The sequence below is a fragment of the Thunnus thynnus genome, chromosome 23, assembly GCF_963924715.1.
Source record: "Thunnus thynnus chromosome 23, fThuThy2.1, whole genome shotgun sequence".
Taxonomy (NCBI): domain Eukaryota; kingdom Metazoa; phylum Chordata; class Actinopteri; order Scombriformes; family Scombridae; genus Thunnus; species Thunnus thynnus.
Window position 1 is genome coordinate 13,263,286 of NC_089539.1, and position 20,551 is coordinate 13,283,836.

The 20,551-nt window shown below is 39.3% G+C and overlaps 2 protein-coding genes across 2 annotated transcripts; one reads left to right on the forward strand and one right to left on the reverse strand.

Moving 5' to 3' along the window:
• Positions 1 to 607: 607 nt before the first annotated feature.
• tmem229a (transmembrane protein 229A) lies at positions 608 to 5,168 on the forward strand. Its single transcript, XM_067581849.1, has one exon. The coding sequence runs from the start codon at positions 1,116 to 1,118 to the stop codon at positions 2,208 to 2,210; it is 1,095 nt and encodes a 364-aa protein (XP_067437950.1). The 5' UTR covers positions 608 to 1,115; the 3' UTR covers positions 2,211 to 5,168.
• A 3,330-nt stretch (positions 5,169 to 8,498) lies between these two features.
• Positions 8,499 to 13,556, reverse strand: LOC137176298 (hyaluronidase PH-20-like). Its single transcript, XM_067582498.1, has 9 exons — positions 13,517 to 13,556; positions 11,705 to 11,982; positions 11,404 to 11,570; positions 11,165 to 11,333; positions 10,867 to 11,085; positions 10,594 to 10,773; positions 10,012 to 10,101; positions 8,784 to 9,024; positions 8,499 to 8,506 (listed from the first exon to the last, which is right to left on the reverse strand). Exons 1-9 carry the CDS (start codon positions 13,554 to 13,556, stop codon positions 8,499 to 8,501), a joined length of 1,392 nt encoding a protein of 463 aa, XP_067438599.1.
• Between the last annotated feature and the right edge of the window lie 6,995 nt (positions 13,557 to 20,551).

Below are 20,551 nucleotides of genomic sequence, written 5' to 3' on the forward strand. Positions count from 1 at the left end.
GTCTCCACCACAGCTACACAGCTGCAGCACACCGCTTCCTCTTTCTTATGCTGCCTTCATATACTGTTGGAAATTTGTAAATCTTGTAATTATGATGCAAAGCACCGTCTGCATGAAGCCTACAAAAAAAAGCCTGTTCGTCACCCCTTTCGATAGGTTGAACTGTATCAGGCTTGCAATGTTTTTGTTTGTACTTAAAGATTTAAAGGCAGATATATCCCCTGAATGCAGACCTGCTATTTGGGCTAGTCTGAGCAAATTAATGCATGACAGTCATCTGCACTATTGCATATAACCTAATATAAATAAATAATGCCGCATTTTACAATTTCTATCAGCAGCAACGTAATTATGGTTTGTAAATCCTCTTTTTATCACATCCAAGTCGTTGAGAGGATATAAGAGGAAGCTGAACTGTATCAGTTAGGCTATTTGTTAAATGTTGAGCTTTCATTTTGACTCATTTATATCAAAACATCAAGTAAAGCTGCCTGCACCAATTTTTATTCTACTATTAAGTTCTAGGGTTGAAAATAAAACCACAAACATTAGCGTTTAGCTATTTAAATTTAAAGGTACCTTGTAGGGTTGTTGACCACTAACAGCACTATGGAGTAATGTTTTTAGTGGTTCCTCATTTTGTTTGTATTGTGCACAAGGCCGCACATGTGAGTCACATCATGCCATTGGTTTCACGCTATTCCTCTGGTGAACAGTTGGTGAAGATACCGGGCCAATAAACATAGTGCCCACAAAGGCAGGGAAGAAGATGACTGCTGGGAAGTGGACATGGATGTAAATAATGCACTACTTAAATGCTTTTTAAAATTGGCCTTTAAGGAAGGAAATGCCCTCAAAACATTTGTTAGATCTTAAAGATACACACAAGAAGAAACACTGAATGTTCAAGAGAACTTTTTTTGTTTACAAGAAACCTCTACTGAACACATAAACGCACCATGGGCTGTATAAACAAAATCGGATTTTTCCAGGGGCCACTTGAAAGCAGCAACCACTCTACAGTTTCAGGAGATGGTTGCAGCCGCAGCGGAACATAACAGAGAACAATGTGTTTGTGCAGGAGGAGGACAAGTCAGTCTCTCCGGACACAGTGAATGATTATGGCTGGCCGGTTGCGAGACGGTCCTCGCAACAGTTCAGGAGACTCCGCCGGTGGCCTCCAAACGGCGCGAATGCCCCGGCAACCAGAACCGTGCAGAGAGAGCGAGGACGCGGCGGAGTCGCTGCGGGAGCTGCCGCGATGGATGCGGCTTTACTTCTACGGGATGCACGGCGTGACTTTGGATGTCTTGCTCTCATCGGTGCAAGGGGTTTTAAATGATCGGGACCCCAAACTGGTGGGGTTTTCCTCTCCGTATCTTTGCATCATGCATTCACTGACCCACTTCGCGCTGGAGAAGATCTACTCACAGAAGAGGTGTTTTCGAGGTCGGCCTGTGGTGTTTCATCTTGTTTTCTATCCGTCTGTCTACATCGGGCTGCAGATCCTGATCGGGAACATCAACACTTTGACCGAGCAGGTGAGGGTGATATCTGGGACGCAGCTGGCAGTGCATTACATCCTGGCTCTGTATTTCGCCCATGTGTTTCACAGAGGGCTGTCCAGGCTGCAGTATAACACCTCCTGCCCTCCCGACCTCCAGAGCAAGCCCGGCCCGGAGAAGAGCGCACCTGTGCGGGGGCCTCCTCACAGCCTCCCTGGCTTTGTGCGGTTCCTGTTTTTCGGGATGCATGGCTTTCTGGACGAGGTGGTTTTCACCTCCATATTCAACCTGGTGGAAAAATCGGACAGGACCCTGAGTGGTCACACGTCACTGTGGTCTTTCCTGATGTACGGAAGCTGCAGCTTCGTGGTGGAAAAGCTCTACCTTCACCTGCACTTCAGCAGAGGCTGGGGGACTTGGCGGCGGCTCCCCATCTACATCTGCTTTATCTACACCTGGGAGTTCTCCTGGGGTCTGGTCCTGAGGCAGTTTGACGCCTGCTCCTGGGATTACTCCCACTATCCTCACAACTTCATGGGACTAATCACCCTCCTTTACCTGCCAGGCTGGGTCTGTCTGAGTCTGTATCAGGACGTGCTGTCTAATGTCCTGCTGAGGATCAAGTGCACCAAAGATGTAACTGATTGGAGTGGGGAGAATGGAGAGGTCAATGGACAAGTGGAGTCTAAGAAAAAAATACTTTAATTCTTTTTTTAGGTTATTTTTAATACTTTTTAGGAAAGGTCCGGCCCCCGAGGAACATGCAGGCTTCACTTTTGTTCAAATTTAGGGAGTGGATGTCTTTTTCAAAGTGATAAAAGACTTAAAATTTAATGTTTGTCAAGAAGTTTTAGAGGTAATGATATAAAATGGGACCATATTTGGCCTTTCAACTATAATCATGGTATAAACATGTCTGAGGATGTGTTTTACCTGTGCCAGCTCAAGTTTAGCATTTGTTTATGCACATATCGAAGTATTAACTACTTTGGTTCTGACAGGAGGAAGGCGATATTTGCCATGACAACAGATGTTGATATGTTGCATACAGGAGTCTGGACACTTCTCCCTATTATGCAGATTTGACATTTTCCTGCAATGTCAATATTTCTGGGCCCAGTAATGAAGGTAAAACACAACTAAGGACCATGATTGTTTACCCAACTAATTTAAATTCATTATACGTACTGCCATTTTTATCTATCTGATGTAAAATATAGTTGTAATATTAACCAGTTTTACAAGTCTTCACAACTTTAGAAACTTGTGTGAAAATATTGAGTTTTCTAATGACTGCAGTGGCAGGCTTGCCACTTTATACGTTACTAGTTCTGGTTGGATCGATTGTGTCATTCACTTATTCATTAGCATGCTTTAACTGTAGCTCATATCTGCATGCTAAACAAACAAAACAGCAAAAAATATGTATAAATAAAATAAAAACATCTGGAAGGTTTTGTTTCAAAACAGTCATGGTTTAGGTTTGGTTCACCAAAATACATGCATTGCTGCCCTAAAAGTCAGTATTTTCAAGAAAAAAGAAGACATAATGACAACAAAAATGCAAGCAACCAGTTTTTAAGATGATTTTTTAAACTCTTAATGTTACATTTTGAAACAAACTCCCCCATTTTCACACAGATTGTGAATACGACCCTGAATAATGCATGGCAACTATTAGAGTTAGAGATAATCCCAGTGAATATGTAGCAAGAGAAAACCTGTAGCTGTGCGGATAAACGGAGCCAAGTGAGATTTTACTGTGAATCTTTCATGAACCAAATGTTACTTTGCTGGAGTGCCTTCCTGCGAAAACTGAGTTAACTCAAGCAAAACAAGGCTCAGTGTCCTAGGGGCTCCTGTTTTTATCTGTAAGTGCTACAGTTGTGGGAGTCACAGCCCAACAACACATATTTGAAGCACAGCACTCTTTTGTTAGATATTACTATAAAACATTTTAACCTTGAGCCCTAATGACAGGCTTTTAATCAATGAGACTGAATTCTTTCAATAATCAGCAATGAGAAAAAGATGAGTTTGAATCCTAAATGATTTGTTTTTTTATCTCCACTGAAAAGATAAAATGAAATAACCAACGTCAATACAAATTCAAAACAGGAATAAAATATTTAAGCTTAATTTATAACCAAAGCAGTTAAAAGTCACACATTTATATGACTGACAAGAAGGGTTTCACCATCAAATGATTTTTTGTGCAGGTTTATGCTTAAGTATATACTAAAGGGACAAATAATGTTTAAATCAGGTGCATTGTGCTTTCTATGTTATTCACTGTAAGAAATGCATCTGGTCCTGCCGTAAAATAATGATAGTCACACATTTGCCACACCCCTGTTTTGCAATACTTTTACTGTACTTTATGAGAATTTGTTATAGCTCCATGCAGCAAGTCTAGTGAAGTCACATTTCTAAAGTAGAAAGTTGATCTCAAAACTGATGTTCACATTTTTTTTAAAAGCATCAAGCATCCTCAGAGCTGCTGCAGAAACAGAGAAAAGCTTATAGGCCATTCAGCCTCAAAGACAACATAATTGATTTGAATCCATGAGTCAAATTAAAGCCTTTAGTTAAACATCCCCAATAAAACTCCAGCTGTGTGTACTGTGCTGTCCTGACACTCAAATTGGCTTGACGATGGCCTTATGCCTTATGAAAACACCAATCTAAGTACCTTGCACTGTGACTATTCAAATGGTTGTAAATCTTGGCAAAACCGTCCTACTCTACCAGTCACTTTGTTAGGTCACCAGCCATCATTTTGAGTTTGTTTTTTAAAGCAAGTAGCCGATGAACTGATGGAGGTTTCACTCCCACAGTAGCATTTTAACTTGGTGCTGGAATCAGTTGTCATTCATGAAGCTGCCCTTTATTAATTTCTTGATAATTGATAATAATATATTTAGTTTTAATCACACCTCTAAAATAAGATGGTTTGAATTAAATTACTGTAGGTATGAATAGCATTTTACAGATCTTTAGATAAGCTTGTGATCCTGTTACAACATAGAATTGGCTCTAAGGATTCAATAATTACTGGTACCTTCAGTGCAGGACAAAGTAATGCTTATCTGCCTTTGTATGTTGTGGAAGTGACACTGAAAAACACACACATAATTTAAATATATTAGAATATTTTTCTTAACATGTGAGAATCTATTTCCTTTCATGTCTGTGGGCAGCAGTTTATCAAGAAATCAAAATTCATTTTGTCTATACATATTTAGAAAGATAATTGGCACATCTTGTGAATTGCTTTATCAACAAACATAGTTGTCAATGTTTATTTCAAAACCATGTAAAATTATATCAGAAGTGATACAGCTAGAACTGAAAGTGAACAGTCCTGCCTGTGTCTGGTGTGTTTTGCTTTCGACTTGGCAGCTATAACGGGTTTTTCAGCATTTTCATTTTCTGAACCATAACTGCTGGAGTGAACTGAAGTAGAATATCTGTATTTTAATCAAACATTTACATACTGTGCTGATGTGTTATTCACCAGTTTGAAAAAAAAGACCAAACTGCTTTTTACAAAGTATGAAAGGTTGGTTGAAGTAAAAGACGAAAAAAAAGTGACTGACTTGCAATGGCATGTACTGTACGACTTACAACTTCCATTAAATCTGAAAGATTCCTGTGACACGACTGCCTTTCCTTCATGTCTTTACTGTTGTGTTGATAAGCAGTATTTACACTATTCAGAAAAGTGTGCACAAAATATTACTTGATCTCTTCATAAAACACATGAGGATTGATTTTTATTGGGGGTTTTTTGTTCTATTTAGTTCCCTGGGCATTTTAGCTCTGTTAAAACATCAACTATCATAGGCTATAATAAAAAAAAGTATGTAGCCTATTTTCAGGCTTACTCATAATGTAAAAAAAAAAAACACTGACTTGACACTGTAGGCAGCAGTTTCTTGCACATTTGTGTTTGTACATGTATCTTATATTATGCATTATACAAGTCTCAGCATGAACCAACTCACAAGTCCACATGCACAAACAACAGATTATATGACAGATAGTGTTGGTTAGTTTCTACAGTACAGCACAGACTAGTTCCTGGTACACACACACAAAGGCTGCTTTTTATCTCTTGTTACTGCTTCCTTGTTGAGATGTAGCCGTGATAAAAACACACAAATTAAACAAATTAAACCAAGAAAGTTCACCCAAAAGCCCAGTGGTGATTTTTCTTAGTCCTGAACTTGTAAGGGAAATTTACACTGTGCTTTCTGCTGCAGTTTATACGTGTGGAAAGTTGTCAAGGCAACATGTGTTTGTTTGTGTGTGTGTGTGTGTGTGGTTGGGTTAGTTGCATGGTTGAGACAAATATGTATCATATGGCAGTGAAATTGTCTATATTTCTTGCAATGAGTAATGTTGGCTTCTCATGCAGGGTTTAATTTCATGCTGTCATAGCAGTGACAATCATTTGAAAATAACTGAAGTTTAAATCAGTCTCTTTCTCGTTGTGACACAAGCAAACACATACACACCTCACATACTTCCCACCCAGAGGACACAAAGAATACACCAATGACCTCAAGTATCTGCTGACAGCAGCACAATGGGAATACCGTACACTAACTCCTCCATAAAGACTCATTAGTACCCTCAAACCGAGAGAAGTACGTGACTGCTGTGTACAAACATGGAAACATGGTTTCACACAGATGAAAACAGGAAGTGAAATGTTTTCCTGTGTATCAGCGTCACTACTAGCCATTAAGTCACTACTCCAGCACCTGAAATATGGACATTGTAAGTTGGACACATCGACTGAAAAAAATATGGACGTAGTCACCTTGACGTCACCAATGGTTTGCGAACTGCCGTTTTGAAGCCTCGAGTGTTGCGATTTGACCATCGCCATCTTGGATTTGGCCGTCGCCACGTTTGATTTTTGGAGCCAGATGCGACCATATTTGGACGAGAGGGTGGGGCTCACCATAGCGCTAGCTGCTAGCTTGGTTAGCACGGTGCATTTACAATCTATGGTTAACAGTGATAACGCTAATGCTAATGCCAATTTTCGCTAGCGAAAAACAGGCCTAAAACCGTTAAAACAAAATGTACTCACCGGAAAAACTGATCATCCGACTCATTGATGAGGCTTTTATTAGAACCAAACGCCAGGCTGTTTTTAGGCGACAACAATGTTACAGTTAATTTCAGTGAACTGAAAACACACTGTGAAATAGCAGCAGCCAAGCCCATACGTAATGGTTACGTTACGTAAGTAATGTTATCACCGTGGTAGCGACTTGTCAATCACAATGTAGCCACGCCCCAAAGCATACCCTGCTGTATCATCAAATTTAAATTAAATGGGACCATAATTTACAAAACGACCATCATGCTGTATTGAATCAGACTTGAAACTAGCGATTGAGTTCATAAACTCATTAGGAAACAGTTTACTGAGGTAATAAATCAAGAGAGAAGTAGGGTCATTTTCTCATAGACTTCCATACAATTAGACTTCTTTTTACAGCCAGTGGAGCCGCCCCCTGCTGGCCAGTAGATAGAATGCAGGTTTTTGGCACTTCCGCATTGGCTTCATTTTTCAGCCCCGAAGGTTGCCGCTTGGTTGGACCGTCCATATTTATGTATGCCGGTGTTTTATATTAACAAATATTAACTACTAAAATTACATGTAATGTCAAAACGGCTGGTCATAGCTACAAACAGAGAATTATCACACAACTCTGCAGTGTTAGCTACACCACATTTTAGCTTTTCTTCTCAGCTCATTGATTGAGTTTTATAGTTGCATTTTTATGTCTGTGTCTCTGCTCTTTTCAAACCTGTTTCCAGCAAAAGGCAGGGGATTTCAGCTAAAACATCTCCAATAAACACACTCAAACAGCACCTGCTCAATACCAAACAACACAAAAACAAAGTAAGCTTTTAGCTGGTCAAACATCTAGCAAGCTAAGAGGACTTATTTGAGGAAGTTATTTCTCTCAGGAGTTGAAAACAGAGCAATAAGTAAATAAATATAAAACTTAAATTCCTCAGGTGGCCTGAAACACAACTCTAAATCAATGCTAATGCTGCTCCATGTCTCCTGGATGTGTAAGTAGGCAACTGTTTCCTAACAAGTCAGCCATAACAACTTAACAAGGTGCTAAAATTTCAGGCAGGAATCTGTCAGCTTGTTGTGGAGTTTTTCTGCTTCTTATTGGCCAGAAAAATCTATTTATGTATCCTTAAATGCCCAGTGCCCTCACAGGTGTTATCAACTCAGGCTGAAGTTGGTTATGACTTATGCTGTAATTTATGTGATGTCCATGCGCTAATAGAAATGTCACAAAGGACATTTTGACAGGGTCCTGGTATTGTGCATGCGGTCACACTGTCATGGTTTACTGGGACGCTTGAGCAGGACAGAGTCACTGTAATGTTTTTAGTTAAATCTGCGATTTCCTACTATGACATGTAATCATGACTGCTCTGAAAAAGACCTATCGAGCACAGTGTGTACACACAGTGCTGAGATGACCTCTAATCAGGCATATTAAGTGAAAACACCTGTGGGGTGCACCAGTGGTATGCAGGTGTGAGCAACCTTTTCATCTAATGATGTGCCAATAATATTCTGCCTTTTAAAATAAAATAATAATATAGCAAAATTGCTTAAAACTAATTAGATTAAGTAAATAAAAGCAATTTCACATTTTTAACTGTGATTTTTGGAACTCTTCATTCACTTAATACCTGGTCATCCTGTTTTCTCCTTTGGGAAGCAAGTTGAACATGGAAACAACGATGCTGTTGCTCCATCTCTTTTCATTTATTTACATAAACAGTCAAATCATATGCAAATGTCCAGAGGGGATAATATTGTCACACCTAATTACTTGATATGGCACAGTGTTAGTTTAGATTTGATCTGAGATGGAGGCTCTGCTCTTCATGATCAGTGGTTAGTCAGCGGTCATAATGAACACTTTATATACAGTCTTTTTAATCTTCTGACAAGAAACACAAACACGGTTAGAGAAAAGGAAAAATTTTACAAACAAAAGATGTTACACTATACAATCTAAACTTTTAAGTTCTTTTTAACATTGTCCTTACTAATACTGGTCTGTTGCGTATCATCCAACACAGCCTTATTTAGAGTGTAAGCCTTTTGATATTTAGTGTGCAACCCATGTTGCACACTAAATATCAAGGCCTTGGCTAGCTCTCTGTATGTCCTGGGAGTACAGTTCAGTCCTTTGTAGCATTGACAGGTAAACCTCTTACTGAAAGTCTTCAGGTCTGTGAAAGTAGGTCTCCCTAGAACAAGGTAGCGGTTCTGCACATGCAAGACTTTGAAATTCTCAGGGTTTAGGTGGAGGTAGTGACTGGAGTTGTAGTTTTTTCGGACACAGCGTCCATTCCCCTGGCACAGGAAGTTGCTGCAGAGCTGAGCGGCTGCGGTGACGTTGGTGATGTAAGGGTTGAGAGTGGAGGAGAGGTAGGATGAGAGGGCTTTACAAGAGGTCTGAGAAAAGAGTAAAGAGAATGGAAGAAGAAAAAGGATGAGCAAAAATTCAGGGAAAAGTATTCAAAACTAAATTTTTACTCTGTATATAATACTTTATTATCTGAAACAGAACATTGCAACAATTCAACAGCCCTGAAATATGTTGATATGCCTATTTATGATTAAAGGAATAGTTCAACATTTCAAGGAATGTGCTTATTCGCTTTCTTGCAAAGAGTTAGATGAAAAGATGATACTACTCTTACGGTTAGCTTAGCTTAGCATAAAGATTGAAAACAGGTTGAGACAGCTGGCCTGGCTCTGTCCAAAACGTTATATCTCGTTTTCTTTCATCCATAAAAAACACTGTGTTGTAATTTTAATTAGCAAGCTTTAGAGGTGTTGAGCTGAACCAAGTTAGCCGTTTCCCCCTGCTTCCAGTCTTTATGCTGAGCTAAGCTAACTGAAAATAATGGACATAGGCCTACATGAGATTAATATCAATCTTCTTGTCTACCTCTTGGCAAGAAAGCAAATAAGCGTATTTCCCAAAATGTCGAACTATTGCATGAAAAGTACATTGTTGTTACAAGTTGTCATGTGTCAATCAAGTAAATTTAGAAGTTCATTAACTAAAGTAAAAGCAGACAAGGCAGGTTTAGAAAAAGTGGAAGCATCAAACATTTAAACATAAAATAACAACCTAATGCACTGAATGATACACAATAAAGATATTTTAAAAAGTGAAACATTCACTAACTTGAATTTACATGGTGGAGACTCTTTCAGAAGACATGCAGTGAAAGTCATAATCTTGGCTTCCCTGCTTTGGATATTGTTGTAGTACCAACCATCTCAATCCATCAGTAGGTTTGTCAATCAGTCACAGAGACTAGCAGACTCACATATCATCTAATTGAACTCTTTGTCTGTGTCTGACTACCTGCCATCAGTGCTCTGTCATGTTTGTCAGCAGTACAGCGGGGGTCTGTGGTGTGATGTTACCTGGTCATCATAGTCTGCGCTGGCCCCCCACAGCACAGCGCCAGATGCTCCCACTGCTGCGCTCTCTCCGATGGTGCTGACCAGATCCCCCTGAACATAAAAAAGGTTAATTTATACCTCTGCGCACATATGCTGAAACAGCCGCTGGTGTTCAAAAATGAGACAAACAAAAATAGGCTAATGTATGCATGTGTAGTGCACAGACTTTAACACTGTTCTTTTTTAGCAGAAAATACACACATCCTACAAGGTGAGAAGAGAGGATACAGATTATGCGGCCAGGTGAGGTTTACTGTGTCCTGAGCAGGGTGTTGTTACACCAAGAAACCAAACTCCTCTTAAAACTGGACCTCAGGCTGGAAACACCTCTCCGCTGGGATGAAGAAGTAACCTAAGATGAATCTAATCTAGTCAAGTGTGTGGTCACTTCCTAATGAGTTTTTGGATGGTGAGATTATTCAGTTAGTAAAGTTGGTGAGAGTAGTAACGTTAATACTTTGTTCCATAGCATGGCTGGGTCCGAAATACATAGAATGAGGTGTATGAGGTGTATTAAACAAATCATCATTTAAATATCTTTACCTGTGAGCACTTCTCATTTACCTGGCTGAGGAAGCGTTTGTTTCGATCAACGAAGACAGGTCGAGTGTAAACAAACACGGGTGCAGTGCCAGTTCGTCTGGGCGAAGCAGACACCCTCAAAGCTTCCTGGACTCGGTTCCTCACCATCAGAGCGGCTTTGAGATTGTCTGCCAGAGATAACTGTAACAGTGCAAGGACGCAAGAAAAAAGAAATCAGCCTGAGGAATGGCCTTGTTTAAAAAGAGCAAGTATTATTCTACAATCCTAACCAACCTGCAGGTACACAGATGGGTAGAGGGCAGTGCTGGACTTCCACAGCCAGAGCAGCTCATCATTCTGCCTCCTCACCTCCTTGGAGCAGTGGCCTGTGTAGTCTGGCTTTTTCCAGCCGTAGTTGTAGCAGTTAGGAAACAGGTAGAAGCCCCAGAGATAGTTGGGTCTCATAGCTCTTCCCACTGCCAGCATCCCTGACATAAAATTCCTGGCTGCCACCTAGAAAAGATCAGGATCATCAATATTCATTAACCACCCAGAGCTATATTATTAGTTTCTATCTTCAGTTCGTTCTGACCTGAAACTGTTTTTTGGCTTTTTCTGTGGCCTGCCGCAGTGTGAGGAAGGGGTTTGTTTGCATAATACGGGCCACAGATAAATTTTGGTATACTCTCTTAGTGCCCCAGTTTCTGTCCCATAGGGGGCGCCATTCCTCCCAATCTATCACAGCTAAGCCACGGGATGTCCTGGAAGGATAGGAGAATGAAGAGGAGGATCAAAATCAACATGTCATCATCACATTTTTGAAATACTCACTTGGATGGGATGTAGTAGTTAATATCTGCTCTGGCCTTGTTCAGACTGGCTTCCAGGTTACCTCTCTGTGGGATGCCACCATTTAACTGTTTCTTACTGGTGAGGTCTACATGTGGGTAAAGACCTAGTCGGTCCGTATAAAACAGAGACAGGAACTGGCCTGGAACCTACAGCAGAAACACAACGTGAGTCTACTTGTGTAGCATGAGGCTTTCAGGAAGAAGACAACATTGACAGCATTTGATTTGCAGCTAGAATTGATTGTAAGTAAAACAGTTTATCTCCAACAAAATCACCTTACCTTAGCAGGTGTGGCCACTCCTTTAAAGGGCGAGGTGTCCAGTGAGATGTTGTGCCTGTTACAAACCAGATCAGGGATGTTCCAACTAACAATGAAGGGCTGGTGCTCAAACAGTGGACCTGTGGTGTGGGGGAGAGGTGGAGGTGGAGGTGAAGGACGTAATCGTGGCTTGTGAGAGCTTGTAGATTCTGGTGGCGATGGCAGGCTTTTCAGGATAGGGATGTGTGCAACTTTGGCAAATGGAGGTGGTGATGTTTTGGGGGTTAAAGATAAGAATGCTGCAGGAGATAAAGATGTTGTAGGAGGAGAGGGTGAAGCAGTTTGAGAGGGAGATGATAACTTTTTGTGAAGAAGAGATGTGTTGGTGAATTTGTAAGGTTTAGCAGGATAAAGAGAAGCTGGATACAGACACATTTTGGACCAAGGTGATGGAAGTTTTTTGTGCAAAGGAGGCACCATAGTTTTGAAAGATGTAGTCAGACATTTGCAGAGGTGAGGTAACAACTTGGGAATATTAGGGGAAAAAAATTTTAAGGTTCGAAGGCCAGATATGAAGGAACACTGGACTGGACCAGAACTCAGTGAGTATTTTTTACCAAGCTGGAGGAAAAAAGATTTTGTCGAAGCTGTGGGTGAGGTTGTGAGGAGGTCTGTGGTGGATGTTTGATTGAAGAGTGACGTAGAGGTGATGGTGGGGGTGGATGATTTTAAGATTGAAGGAGTGGTAAAAGTTTCAGAAATGATTGACATGTTTGGGTTAATAACGGGAGGGGGCGTGGCTTTTGTTGTTCTCAGGACAAACAATGAAAAAACAGGCGAGACAGAGACGGTGAATGCGGGAAAGATAGCGAGAGGCAGAGGGGCGAGGATTGACGAGATGAGTGAAAGATAAAGCAGCACACAGCTCCTGCTCTTCCGTGTGACTGAAACCATCCTTCCCTCCGGCTGAAGGAAAAAACAGAATAAAAAAAACAACCAGAACCCATCAAACTCAAACAAAAAGAAAGATCATTAAGTTGAGTGCACTTTTAAATATGTTTGCTGTAATACAAAGAAAGTATAGAACTAACTTATACCCCCAAAATTATACCATGAGAGTCTGATGTTGTTTTAACTTGTTTACAGAGTTGCTTCACACATGTATTTAAATTACATGCACTGTCTAATACTAAAATATATGACACCAAAGTCACTTTACTGAAGCTAGGACATTATCAATTTGTGCTAGCCTAATTTCTGCAGAACATAACGTCACAGGCTCCTTTTGATTCTGCTAAGCTATCAACTCTAACCTGACATTTTCACTTATGCAGTCCCACAAGTCTTTTCTTGTTTAGCCAATTCTGACATGTAGTTTTCTCAGTTGACTCCAACACACTCCACCTGATTCAAATCCAACCTGCCAAACCAGCATGATTTTACTCTCCTTGCCTTGCCAAACATAAACCACAAGCTTGACATCCATGATGTGAACCGATCTGTCCTATCTAGTCATTCCCATATCATCATAAACTAAAAATTAACAGACTGTGTAAAAAGACACAATACCTTGACATGCCTTCAGTGGAACTGCATCACCATAAGATGTGTTGACTTGTTCCCTGGAGCACAGAAAGCGAGAATATCCTTACAAAACTGTCACTGTCTGATATAGGTAGGACAGATGTCCAGAGGGAGAAAGGGGAGGAGAGGTATGGTGGGCAGAGCTGCGTACAAGGATGCACTCTGCTCTCTATTGTTTGTCTCAGAAAAACATCTTATTTTGATCGCCCCCATGCCAAGTTTAACTTGGAGCAGAGGAGGAAGGCACACCTGGGTGTGAGGTTATGGAGTGTGCACTGTCTTCATACATGCTGAGTAAGTCATCAGTATGAAGTTTAGATCATTACTGCACTAGTGGTGCTTGTCTCCACTGATGGGGTAAACAAATGTTTACAACAGTGTTAGTTAAAAGGCAATCAGGGTTAAATTTCTCTTAATATCTGACATCTACATGAACAATTGAGGCCAACCTCTGTGGACTTAAAACAGCTTGTGATGTCAGTAGCATTTACTTTTTTTGGCTATGAGTGTTGTGGGTTCTCCACTCAGACAGATTAAATTGATTTTTTCACCAAAAGATGACATGTTGAGAGCAAAAAAAAAAGCACATCAACATGCTCACAAACAACCATTTTGTGAGAGCAGGTGGTTAATCGGGTCCAGGGCCACCTGTTTTGATGCAATATTTATTAAGTAATGCAATGTGCAGCATGTTTCAGGCTGTCTTTTCTCATCCATCTGGATTTGAGCAAATGGAAATAGAAAATCTAGTAGTTAAATAACACAATATGCATGCATACAAATAGCATGATATGATAAATGCTATGAGTCAGCAGCCAAAACACTTACCTACTTTTCTCCCCCTGCAGTCTGGAGACAGGATAGGTTGACACCTAGATGGCGAAAATGGAGTTACCGGTTATACTGGTCGCATTAATTGTGCCACTTCTCCGAATCTAAGTGTTAAAAATTTATGTGAAGTTTACAGACAACAATAACTGGAAAGATAACTAATAATAGCACTTTTCTTCTCCACATTACAAGTAATTGTACATACATAGGACTTGTGTTTACCTTGTAAGTACTGTATGTGTTTACATAACTGCTCAGGCACATATAACGTGCCATTTGGTGGTGGTTACTTCACAAGTTAGTGACACAGTGTGAACACTGGGGCACTGACCCTTGACCTTCTTTGTTGTTTCTAGGATGGTGGTGTGTGTGCATGTGTCTGAGTGTAGACTGTGTGTATATTAACTTCAGAGCACGATTTCATGATTTCACATTAACATTTTTAATGCTGCCCCTCAAAACTCTGCTCTCACACTCAAACATAACCAGCTTGTTGCTTAAAGCTGTATGTTTACACTCAGATACACTCTTGCTCATGCACAAACCCTTCTCCTTGTTTTCAAGCTTTCCCTGCATTCTAACAACAACTTCTTCCCTTCCTTTAATTCTCCCATGATACATTGATATGTACAGTGCATTTCCATTTACTCTATTTCCTTTTGTGATTTTTGTTAAAGCAGTTGATATCTGCATGAATTCAGACACATATATTAGTAACTTAAAAATCATGCTCTTGATTAAAGATAGAATGGTAACCTACATCTGTTTCCTGTTAAATAAACTTAAAGTGAAAGATGATGTCTCAAGTCGAAAAGGTGTCTTCTCATGTCTGTGAGAGGATCATATATGTTCACTTTAGGTGACTCATAGCATTGCTTTCCTGTTTTATGATAAGAAATCAGTTTTTCTGCAGACAGGATCAGCTACTATGATAATGATCAAATGTAGTTTTTAGGACCAGTCACAAGATGGCAGCTCTGAATAGTTCAAAGATGAAGAAATTTTCCTCCTGTCGTGTTTTTTCCAAGGTACAACAGCAATGAAATAATAAGACTTAAACACGCTGCACTCCATCTTAGGCCGGATTAGATTAGATTAGATTAGATTAGATTAGATTAGATTAAAACTAGCATTTTTCCAGGTGCAGAGTGGTACAGCACAGTGGATGCAGCATTCAGTTCAAAAGGTACTTTGTGTATACCACAATATATATACAGTTTATACATGCAAAGCAGTGAAAAGTGAAAGGCGTGATATCGACATGCAAATTCATTTACAGGTTCCTCTAAAGTCCTAGTGAACTACAGGCTTGTTCAGTAATACTATCAACTGGCCACTAAACACAGAAGGTTTGGTGCAAAGGCACAGTAAAAATGAAAATAAAAGGCAAAAATGTTTCATGTGCTGATGCAACGTAAGATAAAAAATATTCACAATCCAATTCCTTTCTTTGTATGTCATTCTTGATAGGTAAGCACCCTGCAATAAACTGATGAATCAAATCCCAAACTGCTCAGTTACAGTATGGTTTATGCACAAAAGCCATGTGAGTATTCCTTATTCCTGAGCATTCATGAGCATTTACAACAGAATATGGTTTTAAAGAAACCCCCAATCACCAAGCCATACATGTGTACAAATCCTGTCCTGCAGCTTCATTGTTAATGTAGAGAAGCACTTTGATAATCCAACAGATGGACAGTAACTCTGCAGCATGATTTCATCACCCTCATTATTCTCATAGTTGTATGAAGATCTTTGCAGGCACCATTATGCAGAATAGCACAGGATGTGTGTTGTGCTTTGGACCAAACATGTTTGACAAATGTAACTTGATACAGTACCCAATGTGCTGAGTGCACCATTCAGCACTAGTGGTATAATGTTTGGTGTAATGCTGCCATCTTGTGGTTAAATTGTAAAAAGAAGAAGGTTCAAGTTTCGGCAAATGTGGTTCAGATTCGACTCTATTGCAGTGTTGATAGTTTGACTAATACACAGATTTACCCAAATGAGACCAGTTATGACAGATAACTTAATACGCAGTAACATATGTGATAAGATGGTAATATGTGATGTAATAACAGGGAATAGCAGAGAGTGTAATTCAGTGGTTTACTCATAAACACCTCTCACAGGTTGCATATGTCTGTAAATTGTGGGCAATATAATTGTGAAAAAGTGTAAAAGTGTGATGTTTCCTTCTCAGATTGTTTCATATGACTAGTTTTAAAGATCTTTGGCTGCCAGCCAAAGTATTTCACACAATTTTACTTGTGTAACCGGAGTGACAATAAACATCTTGAATCTTGACTCTCTAATGAAGTAATATTTTTATCACTTATTTTATTGTATTTTTTTCTTATTTCTAGTCTTGCTAATCCTTTCACGTCTCCTCAGACTCATCTCAGGACTCAGGACAAGGGTGCTGACCCCCAGGTTAGTCTAATTATTTCCTTACATTACTATTATCACTGTGTTTGTAACAAAATGAAGCTGTTCCTGCCTTCTTTCCTGTGAATCAGTATGTAGATATAATAATAATAGTAAGGTTTATTTGTGTAGCACTTTTTCAAAACCAATATCACAAACATTATTGTATATATATATATATATATATATATATATGTGGGTATATACTCCATGCAATCACCAAGCAAAATGCCACCATCGGCACACCAAAGTACCTGGCTGTTGAATAAATAGTATTTCTGTTTGGAGCTGACCTTGTCGTGATATTTCCAAAATCCACATTGTATTACATGCAGAGGAGATGTGGAAAGGCCAGCTTTATGAAATATTCATACAGAAGCCTGTAGGGGACCTCTTCCTCCAGAATCCAAAATATAATATTCATGTTATCCTCTTCCCTCCTTCTCTCATAACCTCAATCTTCTCTTGTTGTGGAAAGTGGGTCAAACGAATGTTTCACTAGGGTAGCCCCAGAAGGTGTGTCCACACCTCCTTAACACATGCCACATTAACACACAGATAATGTGTTTTCCATTCCTTAACATTCATATACAGGACTGTAAATACACATACAGAGGTCCTCAGCTCAAACATTCCTCTCAGCCTTGCTCAGAGATGTCAGTTAGGTATCTTACACAAGCAACAAGCAAGTATCTCTTCTCAATCCAGTCCTCTTGTTATTGAGTGACTAAGTGCATACCAAGCAATATTAGCTGTCAGTATCATTGAATTTGTATGAATAGAGCATCTGTATCAAGCTCAGTACATGGAGGGATACCGAATTAAATTCCCCGCTTACGTAATTACCTACTTACATTATGATGGCCTTTGGGAATTTTGGGTTTAAGCAGGCTGAAAGTTTAGAAAAATAACGCTAGAAACCACTTTCATAAATCAAAAGGAACTGAAGCCACCTAAGTTCTCTTTTATTCACAGTAAAGTATGGAAACTGTGGTGTTGTTGGCATTTGGGGATTTTGTACCCTCGTAATGAAAAATATCGCTGCTGTCATCGTGGCTAACTAACATCAGGCAAGTTCCTGGAATAAGAGCAGGAGGTGGGCTGTTTCTCATTAATATTAAGCTGATGGCCTCTCACCTAAATTTTCCATCTTCTCTGTCCTTTGTCTTTCAAATTTGCTCTGTCAGCTCTCTCTCCCCACTTCCCAACCTTCTCTAACTCTCATTCACTGTTTCAAAATGCCAATCTGTCTCTATCTCTTTCCCTGCAAAGACATAAGTGCACATAAAACCACTAACTCAGGATGACTCATCCCTAATACCTCTATACCTCACTAAAGCAAGGGTAGGTGTAGCAGCTCAGAATTTCCTGGGGTGTTTCTCTGCCTGTCAGTCAGGTTTTTCAAGTTCCGCAAGAATCTGTCAAAGTGCAGAGAATGAGGTTTCAGCAGGTGGAAGCACTCTAGTGTAAAGGAGCATATGCAGGACATGCTGAGTTTATGCTCAAATTCAGGTTTTGAGAAAGGTTTAAAAGCATTGATAAGGATAAGACTCAACCAAGAAGAAAGAGACATTCACTGTGATTCATCAGCAGTGAGAGTAGGAAGGCAGTTCATCTGTATGTTTAAATAATTTTCCCTTAAATAATTGCCCAATTTATGTGACAAATGTATCGGTGCAGCAACTCACCCTTTATTGAAACACTGTAATCTCACTATCAGCTTTATTTACAAAGTAATCTTTTTCACTTCTGACAGGAGAATACTTGACAATAAACCTAAATAAAATAATATATCCCATAAAATGTGTGTTTGTAGTGTTGTGACACACTGGAGTAAACCTCACTTGTTTAGTTATCATGCAGCAGTCAATAACATAATACAATGATACAAAGACCTTTATCGTCTCACCACAGTTATATTTATACCTTTCAGTTCAAATGCTATATTTGATGACATGAAATTGCCTTTCCCAGGGCTTTGGTGACAAGGTAGCTTAAATGCAAGAAGGTATTTAAACTTCAGAAGAATTTAAAATTAAGCTTTAAAAAATATAAATAAATAAAGAATATAGTGTGCAAGGTTGAGTTGGTACAGGCTGCTGAAACTGCAGCACATGACGCATATACTCCTCGAATTTAGATTGTAAATTAAAAAGTAATTGTAAGATTTTACTTTTATGTTATGATAAAACACACATTTTCATCCTGACAAACTGCGCAGAATTGAAGAAAAAGCCATACTCAACAGGTGCTACTGGTGACATTTTTAGGCTGTCATCTGTGTAAGCTCTGCGGTACTTTCCCTCATACTGATCCTTCCACAGGTGCACTTTACATACATGCCCACATGATCACATTCACATACAGTATGCATGCATACTCACCAAGCACTTTATTTGTTGTGTACTGGAGTGCATTATCTTGAATGGTGTTCCTAATATTTTGTCCATCCCATTAACATACATGACAGGGGCAAAATATTAGGAGTACTTTTCAGTATAATGCACTCTAGTACACCACCACCACCCACTATGATCTCAATAATAAACATAAAGTAGAATTATCACCTTTCTGACAATGTCAAAAAAACCTGACAATGTATAAGCTCTGTAAAAGTAGAATTTATAGAAGAGCTGTTGTATTGAATTGCATTAAATTGCACAGGTGATCATAATAAAGTGCTTGGTGGGTGTATATACTGTACATATGCACACATGCATATACAACCACTGCAGGACTCTCTGCAATCAGGACCACAGAGAAAGAATAAAGGCCCCATGATCAAAAACAAGTAACAAGTTTCAATGAAAGTCCAAATGAAGCCTCCCTATTACAAACTGCCTGACAGCTTGGCTACAATTTTAATGAAATCTGTGCTTGAATAATTTATCATGAGGTGACATTTCGCACTAGTTTGATGGACTGTGTTGACATTATTTGGCAGCCGACAACATCTGCAGTGATGTAAAGGTATGTGATTACAGTATATCAGAGTAAATTGGGTCATGAAGATTATGAGAGGGCTCATTTCAAGTCAAGCTCTTATGCAAATCAGCTACATAATAATATAACAAGAATTTTGACATTCTGAAGTGAGGTGCAGGTATGTACACGCACCCTTAGTAATTGTACTTTAATTAGATACAGTATGTCTTCACAAGTTAGAAAACCACTATATGTGAGGCTTTACAAAGCATTCAAAAATAAAAAGTATAAAATGTTTGTAGAAGCTTTACAAATAAAGGCTAATAAAGCGAAATCACTTCAAGGGTGTATTTATCACAAGGGAAAGTCTTTTCTGTTTATAACTTAACCTGCACACAACACCTGTTTATGAACTTGACAGAGCGTGTTACAAACTATTACAAACAGCCTTAGGCATGTTATTAAGATAGGGGTGAGCCATGTATGCTGCTCTCATTCAAGACTATAATAGCCTTTAAATATATCTGTAAAGTGATAGTGTGTCTGATAATAGTGATAATAAATGATAATGTCTGACATGAAAAGCTATGGTAAAGACTTGCAATACATCAGGAACATTAGGGAGGCTTTATGTGGTCTGACTGACAAAGATTCTGTAGTAACACACTGAAATGTACACTTTGAAGCATATGTCAGACATGGTACTCCTACCCCTGAGGCTATGTATAGTAACTGGAGCAGTCTTAATTTTTACTTCACTTCTATCGTAGGTTATATTTAGTTTATCGCAATGAAAGAGAGTTTTGTTGACCCACAAGCATTTCAGTTCAAGAGGGCCAATCAGTCCTTTACCCAGGGTGTTTCATGTACTATGAAATCATAGTTGAACCATGCAATGACCCCTCTGACTTTAAGAATGAAATGCCACATTGTTATCATTAGAGGGAAATTATAATTTCCATGATTCCTTTGCTTAACAGCTATTCAGGTTTAACTTTCTAATTTAAAGTGTGGGCTTAGATTTGCATTAATTTCTGCATTATAACATCATCTTGGCAACTTGCACCTTCTTTCTTATCTCCTCCCATTCTGCAC

Excerpts from the sequence above, each read along its gene's own strand:
- tmem229a (XM_067581849.1), top strand. The coding sequence starts at position 1,116 with ATGATTATGGCTGGCCGGTTGCGAGACGGTCCTCGCAACAGTTCAGGA.
- LOC137176298 (XM_067582498.1), bottom strand. The coding sequence starts at position 13,556 with ATGTATGAAGACAGTGCACACTCCATAACCTCACACCCAG. Across the intron at positions 11,983-13,516 it reads CTCCATAACCTCACACCCAG|CATTCTTATCTTTAACCCCC; the intron begins GTGTGCCTTCCT and ends TATCTCCTGCAG. Across the intron at positions 11,334-11,403 it reads AACTACTACATCCCATCCAA|GACATCCCGTGGCTTAGCTG; the intron begins GTGAGTATTTCA and ends CTATCCTTCCAG.